Source organism: Plectropomus leopardus, chromosome 8 (assembly GCF_026936395.1).
Source record: "Plectropomus leopardus strain MGB_pleo_1.0 chromosome 8, ASM2693639v1, whole genome shotgun sequence".
Lineage (NCBI taxonomy): Eukaryota > Metazoa > Chordata > Actinopteri > Perciformes > Serranidae > Plectropomus > Plectropomus leopardus.
Window position 1 is genome coordinate 19,060,240 of NC_142183.1, and position 9,758 is coordinate 19,069,997.

The window sequence follows — 9,758 nt, forward strand, 5'->3', positions numbered from 1 at the left end:
AACTAGGAATGAATTATGACAGTATGACAGATGGTGTATTCAAGGGCAACAACAATGGGTTATCTTTTTTGCCAGAGAGACAGATAACAACAACAACAATAATAATAATAGCAATATTAATAATCATTATAATAATGATAATAGACTTTAATGTGATTTACCAAAAAAAAAAAAAAAAGATAGACAATAAGGAAAACCATTTAAACACAGTTTAAACATTTTACAACACTGGGCAAAAGGAGCTACATGAGAAAGAGTAAAATAAGTAAAATTAAAAATTTAAAAAAGTTAAGGTGATGCCTTTGTATATAAATAAGTTTTAAGAAGTGACTTACAGAAGCCAGTTCAGGCTACAAAGCCTGGGAAAGCACATTTATTAAAGTAGGATACAAATCAATCAGTCATGAAGAAATCAATCTGATAAGATCATAATTTACTGTAAACTCCACTTTGCCTGAAACTATTTATAAAAACTGAAGAATATGACTTTTTGAGTTTAAGCCAAATCTGGCTTCTATTTTTATTTTTAATTGATAAAGCTAATATTGTTGTAGTTGTTTAAGGGAGGAGCTGAAGTCATAAAAAGGGGTTGCCCCAACATTAAAATGAATAGCACTAGGTAACCAGCTAGAGACCCCAATGACAGAAAGGTGTTTAAAAATAAAGATTAACACCAAAAAGGGGCTAGATTATATAATAATGTTACAATAATAATGATAATAATAATAATAATAATAATAATAATAATAATAATAATAATAATAATAATAATACCTTTATTTATATAGCACCTTTAAAAACAAAGTTTTCAAAGTGCTGTGACAAACAAGGCAAAGCATACGCAAGAAGGGTTTCTTGTAGAGGCAACATAACTATAAGAGCCAAACAATAATGCTAAACTAAGGCCAGACAAAATTGGTAAAATTAGGCCAAAAAAAGTAGAACGTTTAAAAGACAAAAATAACATCAGTCCATACCAATAGCAGTAAATACAATTCAAAGAATATTATCAGCAAACAAATAATAGCCCTAATAATAGCATTAAACACGATCGAATCAGATTAAACGAATAAATTAAAACATAAATTAAACTACATTAATTCAAATAGACGAATTATATATCAAATAAACATAAACACTGACCATACCGAGAAAATGTGAAGCAAGTAAACTATACAAGTTTATAGAGTTTATATTCACAGTAACATGGAGGCAAACGTGAATTTACACTGCCCCTGCTTTCTACGGATTACGGTAACGGGCGTCATGCTACCGGAAAGGCCATTGTGTGGGATCTTTTGTGAGCTAACTCAGCGGTGGTGTAGCGCTGTTTTCTAACATAATCCTCGGCGGCAGCAAAGTTAAACATGTCTACAAACATGCCGCCGGGCAATCTGAACCTGGAGTCGCAGCTTTTGTCCATAATGGACGTGCTGGTGAAAGCGGCGGTGACGGAAATCAGTCAGCTGTTCTCGGAGAGCTCGTCGTCACTCCGGCTGCATCTGACCCAGAGCCTGAAGGAAAACGAAGCCCTGAGGATGAGGATGAAGGTGATGAGGAGCGAGCTCTTCTCCCTCCGGCTGCAGACCAGGAACAACCGGCCGGCCAGCCGCTTCTCCCCCATCAGAGGAAACATCCCCAAACCACGGGCTAAATCACAAGGTAACGAAGTACTTTCACTTCCAAAATACGTCCTGCTCGTGTAACAAGTAACGTTTGTTTAACTATTTGAAACCTGAGCAAATCGGTTTGATTCCCTTTTCAAAAACATGGAGAGAATTTGGCAAGATATTGCCCCAAAATTTGCAAAGATAAGTTACAAGAAAATTACGCAAAAAAAAAAAAAAAAAGCAAGAAAATGGCCCCAAGAAAAGTGCTGAAAAATATAAAGCCTGTGTATTTATTGTGCATATTTTTGTAACAATTCTAAATATTGAAATACAACAATTATAAATATTGTTTTCTTGAATTTTTCCCAGTGTTTTTGATATTTTTTTCAATCAGAGCAAATTGATTTGATTTCTTTCAAAAACATGGGGGAGAATTTAACAAGACATGGCACAAAAATTAGCACAGACATTATAAAAAAGAAGTTACAAGAAAATTATGCCATAAAAAACAAACAAACAAGAAAATGAGAAAAAAAGTGCTGAATATATATATATATAGGCTATGTGTTCATTGTATAACTTTTTGTAACAGTTCTGGGTATTAAAATATTATAATTATAAATATTGTTTTCTGGAAATAGTCCCTGTTTTTTTGTTTTGTTTTTTTTTTGGGGTTTTTTTTGATAATTTTTCAACCTGAGCAAATTGGTTTGATTTCTTTCAAAAACATGGAGAGAATTTAACAAGACATGTACCAAAAATTTGCAAAGACATTATTTCAAAAAAGTTACAGGAAGATTATGCTGAAGAACACCCAAACAAACAAGAAAATGATTGAATGAGAATTTAAAAAGACATGGCCCAAAAATTTGCAAAGAAATTATAAAAGAAGTTAAAAGAAAATTACCTGAAAAGTAAGACAAAATCAAACAATAAAATGACTGGGGGAAAAGTGCTGAAAAACTATCCATGTATTTATTGCATATATTTTTTGTAACATAGTCGGAAGACGTCACCCAATTTGTCAACAATCCTCCCCTCTTTTTTAAACCTATTTTTAAGTAATTTTCTTGTCAACTTTTACTAGTTTCTTGTAATTTGTGGTACATTTCTTGCCAACTTGGTCATTGCCTTTTTTCCTTTGTTTTCCAAAGTAATTGAACTAATTTACAAAGAGTCAAGTACTCGTGAAAGGTGTCTAAACACAGCACAATCCAGGTTTCAAAGGGTTAATGCACAAAAATGTGTGTTTTTATGTAAACATGCTTTGACAATTGTTTTAATGGTCCTTTTGCAAAAAAAAAAAGCTATGAACTGTTAATGAATCATGGCTGCTCTTTATCTCATGTCACACATTCGTCACCAGGGTTTGCCCTTGTGCCCTGAAACTACTGTAGTTTGTTTTTTTTAAATTAAACCTTTACTCAGTTGTGAGTAGCACAAATAAAGCTGCAGTTATCTGAGTTATCAAAAGGAGGATCTGAGGTCTGTGAAAAACAGCATTGCCCCAAAATTGAAATTATTAGTAATGGATAACCAGCTATGAACCCCACAGACAGGTACAGGTACTAAAATAAAGACAAACACTACGAGCAGTATATTGACTATCGAAACCTCTAAGAATTATATTCACACTTGCAGGACTGTATAAAGTGTATGTATAGGTCTTTTCTGTATTTCCCTTTTTGATTAAAACTAGTTTGACTTGTTTAAAAAAAAAAAAGCCTTGTCTCAGTTGTGAGCGGCCCAAATAAAGCTGTTGTTATTGTAGTTGTCTAAGGGCGGATCTGAGGTCTATAAAAAAAAAAAAACAGTGATTCCCAGAAATTAAATCTACAACGATCAACTCAAGTTTATCGGCCCAGTATCCATCGCAAAGCATTGTGTTTCCGTCGGTGCAACAGATTTTGAATTCAGACTGGTAATGAGCTGTTATGGAAAATGTGAAATTTGTCACTTGTTGTTTATTTTGCATTCATTCCTCTCATCCACTCACCGCTCTTACTCGTGTCTCAAAATTAGTGCTACTGTAATACCTCATTCCCACCGCAATTAGAAGGTACACGCAGGTTTTTTTTAAATGAGTAGACCAGCCTAATGTCTGTATTACCACTATCACATTTTTACATTCATTCTGTGTTTTTCTTTCCTCCAGTCGTCATTAAACCACCAGTGGCCCAAAAGACTGTTGGGGAAGCTGCTTCAATTTCTCTTCAACCAGAGAACAAGACTTCCTCTGCTACGACACAAGTGGAGGTAAATGCTGTGAGAGTACTTTCACGTGTCAATGGTTTTGTTTGAAACTGTGTTTTCTTATCATGCATATGTATTATTCTTTGTCAGAATGAAGATATGGAGAGCCCAGATGTCATCTTGATCAAAGATGAGGACGACGTGGGAGGATGTGGGTCAGTTGTGGGTGAGCATCAACATCGGCTGCAGTCTGACTCACAGGCTACACAGACAGCACTTAGCTCTGGTAGTTGTACAAATGAATTGTTTGATTAGCCCGTTCAGAAGAGTTGTTGAGATAAAAAATGAGTAAGAAAACATTAAAAAAAACATTTAAAAAAGGAATTATTTTATTAAAAAACTGTATAGTCTGTCACAGTTTAGGGAAGACGTGTATCGTGCAGCAGAAGTTTTATGGAAAGTATTTTCATTTTTAGGTCTAATCCTACACTCTCCTCTGAAAAATGAGGAAAAAAATTACTTTTGTTTAATTTCAAACATTGTACACTTTGACATCATCACTTAAAAGTGCTGTATGGAACAGTGGTCGAGCAATATTGGTTTTTCAGGGACAATACTGATATTGATTATTAGTTGTTAATGAGACCGATAACCGTTATTTGGAAGTGATATGCATTTACAGTAAATCTGAAAAATTTCAACATCATATACAGCAAATTCCCTGCAACTTTTTTTTAGAAATAAAGTTAAGTAAAAATTAACAGAAATTAAAATATCTCCCTGAGGTTTTACAAAATAAAAGTTCCTCCCATGCTGACACTTTCTTTGCACATTTTAATTCATTAATTTTATCAGCAAGTATCAAAATAAAAAGCTAAAGCTAAGCAAAATGCCAACAATCGGCCCCGATAATCGGCCAGGCCGATAATCAGTAGACCCCTAGTATGTAATTCTGGAGAAAGATAGTTCATTATTGAGTTTTATTTGAAGGTCGTCAAATACCAACACTGTGGATTTGTGCTTCAGTCCAACTAACGAGCCAAAATGTCGGTATTCGATGACCTGGGAATGAAACTAAGCAATCAGCTGTCTCTCTCCAGAGTGACGTACAGAATATCCCAAACTGCATGTCTGGTGTTTGTGTTTTTGTTGTCAAGTGTCTTATTAAAACCTTTTTTCATGCACGCTTCAGTATGTTGAAACATATGTTGGGTTGGATGCAGTGAGTCGGCTCTCAGGGTGATTTATGACAGCACGCTACGGTGTGCAGTAAAACATGATGAATGGCGTGAGTCAGCCATGACACTAACTGTGAAAAGTGGGGAGGGCATTTTGGGTAGAAGTTGGTATACTCAGTTTTTTTAACCATTTATATTAGTGTGTGGATATTCATGGTAAGCTTGCTGAAAGTATCTGATATTTATGTACTTAAGTATCAAAGGTAATTTGAATTTTGAGAATAATGAGGTTTGTTAATTTTTAATTGCACCAATTTAAAAATGGAGCCAATATTACACTTGAAGAAAAACAAGGTCTTTTTTTTTTTTTTACAACTTAAAGGATTTAAAGAACAAGATCTGGTTTTTTCATCCCTCCCCATCTCATTCATCTGAAAATATAAAACTAAAGTTACGTACAGATACTGCCAAAAGTATTGTAACTTTGTTACACTACACCCCTGGGTGCATGTCTACTGTACAACTGTACAAAAAAAGGTAAAAGAAAAAAAGGCATTGTCTTTTTCTTTTTTTTCTTTTACCTTTTTTCTTGCTCAATTTACCTATATTGTGTGATGGGCAACATAAAGTATATTTTGAAAGACAAGTTGTGGGCTGTTAATAACCTTTGGACTGGACTTGGGACAAGCCTTGATTAAGAGATATATACTCTCTTTCTTTCTTTCTTTCTTTCTTTCTTTCTTTCTCTGCCTCGCTCTGCAGTTGTATTGTTTTTGTCTTCCTGTAAAAAAGGCTCACCATAGAAATCTTTTTATTTAACTTTATTTTGTTATCCTTAGCATTTCCAATCAATCTGTATTTTTTGCAGTGTATTGTCTGTTATTTATTTTTAATATATCAAATATATTAAATCAAGTCAAACTTGTAGTCAGCACTTTACAATCGCACGTAGACTTTGCTGAGGTTACTTATAGCTTCTTGATTCAAATGATGTCCTTGCAGTAATTTTGTGACTCGTAAGTCCCGGCCTTAAAGTTTCATACGCAAAAACTGATTGAAAATGTCATTTTGTGTTTTGTGTTTTAGGTCAGGATGACTTTGGAAATCACAGTACCCAGAGTGGTGTTTCTACAGGGACTCCGAATTTAGACTCGTCCTGCCTGACAGGTGATAACGAGGAGCTGAGAATCGTGAGCGTTCATGGTCGGGGGGAAGGACCTCTGCAGGAGGAGAGCGACACCCTCTTCACTGCCTCTGAGCTCCAGGCTTTTAGCTCCCTGACTCCTGACCACAACGTCAGCCATGACAGTCTCCTGAATTTCACCACTGGTGGCGGTGACAGAGCGGCGATGAGAGGGATGCAGGACAACAGAAACAGCCAGCTGGAGAGGAATCATTCCACCCAAATGGCTTCAGCAGTGTTGAATCCTGCAATAAAAACACCAGTCGTAGGAGCTGATGGTCAGGTGGGGCACCCCAGTCACGTCAGCCAGTTCACCCAGCCGCAGAACGTCTTCCCTCACGGCATCAACAAATCTCTGGACTGCAGCTTCTGTGGCGAGCGCTTCCTCAGCCGTGAAGACCTGATCGTGCACAGAGCAAGTCACACCGGGGAGCCGCCCGTTCTTTGCACCTTTTGCGGCAAGTCGTTCGTCAACAAGACCACGCTGAGCATCCACATGCGCATTCACACTGGGGAGAAGCCGTACGCTTGTACGCAGTGCGGGAAACGCTTCACGCAGAACGGCAGCCTGAAGATCCACCTGAGGACTCACTCTGGAGAGAAACCGTACACCTGCAATCATTGCACCGCCAGCTTCAACAACCCCAGCAACCTGCGCAGGCACATGATCACACACACTAACGGAGCGCTCTGACCATGAAAGATACAAAGATTTAAAGACTCCAACGTTCAACTTTCTTTGTGTGTAGCATGTTACTTTTACTGAGATTGTGAGTGTGTACTTCGCCATTTCCTAGGAAAATCAACGGACTGCTGTGGTTCAAAATAAGGACACAAACAAGCATCATCTCTGTTCAGTATGAAGACGCTTGCGTTCATTTTATTTCTAAAACCAGCAATAGGAAAAACATCCTCCAAAACTAAAATGCCTTTTTTTATTTATCCTTCTTGGCTAGTGAAACTTTTTATACTTTCTGAAATACAGACAAACAGATGCCTTATTCATCACTCAAAGAAAATATATGGTACCTTAATTTAAAGCTGGGGCAGGCAGAAATCTGGAAAAGGCAAAAAAAAAATGCAGAATTGGAAAATGTAGTCTCTACCTGCAGCTCTACTATCTGCGTCCTAAGCGGCTCTCACCAGACGATCACGGGAACATGCTTCATACAGTAATCCGGTGTTTAATCAGATCTTATATCATAAATTGCATGCACTGTGTTTGCTCTTCCTGCTCTCTCTTTTGGTGATTTTAAGACCACAAATGGGACAAAAATCCGGCCACCCTTTCCTTTCACCTCACTCTCTGCCGCTGCACCGAGCGTCACAGCGGGCAGGTGGCCAGAGGCAGCGGCGGGGCTAATCTGTGTAACGGCAGCAACAGAAAGTTTGCTGATCTGGCGAGGAGTCCGGGCTGTCTGGTGCTGCAGAGCTGTGGATTTTTGTTACCAGCTCTCCTCCTGAGAAGGTGGTCTGTAGCAGCAGGGAGCGAGATGGAGGGCAATCTTTGATCCAAGGCTAAAGTTGGCTAGCATTGAGCTGTTAGTGTTTAGTGTCCTATCAGCAGAAGGCTAAACTATTAGCTCTATTTTCTCTCCATTTCAAAAACGATAATATTAACATGTTTCATTTTGTTTATTGTCAGACTTTGTTTTAAACTATTTTGATAAGTCTGTCTTTCTCTTTTGGGTTGCTTTGCCATATATATGCAGTTGTTGCCAATCTTGGAATAACAACTTTCTCTGCAGGACTTTCCACCATTGAATTGGGTTTTCACTAAAAAAACATGCTGGTGTATCTGCATTTGTAGAACAGCCAATAGGAAAGACCTTTTTCTGAAATGGCATGTGATTGGCCAAAGTCTCCCTTTTCACAGGCTAGATTTTCTAAAATTATAAAACAAAGCAGAGAGCAGATGCAGAAGTCTACTTTTTTTTCTTAGACCACTTGAATTACAATCAGCTCAAAGGTAATTATGGGATTTTTGCCTAATGACGCCAGCATTCATCTGCCTATCCCAGCTTTAATTCAAATTTGATAAATGCTCAAATCTTTACCCAGACATGACCAACTCTGCATATTATACAGCTGTCGCTCAGTGATGGATACGTAATCATTTGATGTGTAAATTTTGCTCATTACTAGAGACCCTCACAGCTGCTTTGTTGACCCGTGTGACAGCATGAACTGTTGTAAACACCGGGAACTGTAACAGGAGGAGGAAGAGGAAACCATGTGCAGATCAGAGAGGGACGTGGATCCAACAGATACAGATTTTGATGCCAAAACGGACAGAAACACAGGCAGTGACATTGGAATAAAGAAGAAACATACAGCTATTAATGAGCGATACTGATAAAATCTATTGTGTTATATCACAATATTAGTATTGAGATACAGGAAATACTTAAAGAGAATTATTCAGTCGAAGTATCATATTGACGCAACAGCCTCTTCAGTCCAATATTGCCATAAAGTAGTCCTGCTAACTGATTCGTTCACATTGTCCTGATGCAGCTGTTTATTTCATGAATAATAGCAGCGTGTACAACTCTAAAAATATAAAGAGCGGGGTTGTGGCGGGGATCCAAAAAACAAACACGGGCACTCAGATAAAATTATGTATTTAATGCGGACAAAACAAACATTTCAGCTACAAAGCCAACATCAGCACTGTTTCTGTTTGTTTTAGCCACATTAAAGGAGTAAAGTTATGTGTGTGCGCCTGTGCTCTGTTTGTTTTTCAAATGCGAATATTAAAGGATAGCATTTTGTTACTGGTCTGGCAAATCTAGTCATAATATGGTTCACATACTTTTTCTGGTACGTTTCCGTAGTGCTCAACTCTAGTTACAATTTAAAAATGTTTCATAAGTGCTAATTTAAAGTGTTTTAAACTGTTGTGAAAGTTTCTCGCATCACACAGTTTACACAAAATCCCAGATACACTGACCAAACTTCACATTAAAACTCATGAGAAACTAAAAATAGTACATATGAGCTGCATACCTGGGATTTACATGTCTTACATTTTCACGTACGTGTTTCACTTAAAGAGCAAACTACCTCTGGTGTCTGTTGCAGCTCTCTTTTATTCTCTTTTGTACTCTCCAATAGTTTCAGACTGGGCAATAATCATTTTAGTGTGGATTCTGTCTGTGGATTTATAATCTGGATATGCAATTCTGAATAAATACAGAGTTTTTAACAGCTTTCACCTTCAGAGAAGTCTCTTATCATTTCACACCTCTAGGGTGCAGCATTGTTTGTGTTCCCGTCATTATTGTGACTCAGGTTTACTCATACTGTATCACCATGGGGGGACTCAAAAGGAAACTGGGGGAAATTCCTCACATTGTTCCTCTTTCCACCCTGCCCACACCAAAGAAACATTAATCGGGATCCTACTGCTTCGTCGTTGGTTTCACCCATAGATCTGTAAAGCCAGAGATACATATATTTAAAACACTACTGTTTACTTTTTCCAGCACAGCAATTCACACGAGTATCATGACATAAAAAATGGATAGCACTTAAAAGCACTGATAAAAACGTATTTCAAAAGTCGTCCTTGGTGGAACCAACAACGATACA

General features: G+C 37.3%; 1 protein-coding gene across 1 annotated transcript; it reads left to right on the top strand.

Annotated features, from left to right (window-relative positions):
- Positions 1-1,231: 1,231 nt before the first annotated feature.
- On the top strand, positions 1,232-9,392 carry LOC121947979 (uncharacterized). Its single transcript, XM_042493195.2, has 4 exons — positions 1,232-1,662; positions 3,766-3,866; positions 3,954-4,029; positions 6,068-9,392. The coding sequence occupies exons 1-4, from the start codon at positions 1,368-1,370 to the stop codon at positions 6,856-6,858; spliced, it is 1,263 nt and encodes a 420-aa protein (XP_042349129.1). The 5' UTR covers positions 1,232-1,367; the 3' UTR covers positions 6,859-9,392.
- The last annotated feature ends 366 nt before the right edge of the window (positions 9,393-9,758 follow it).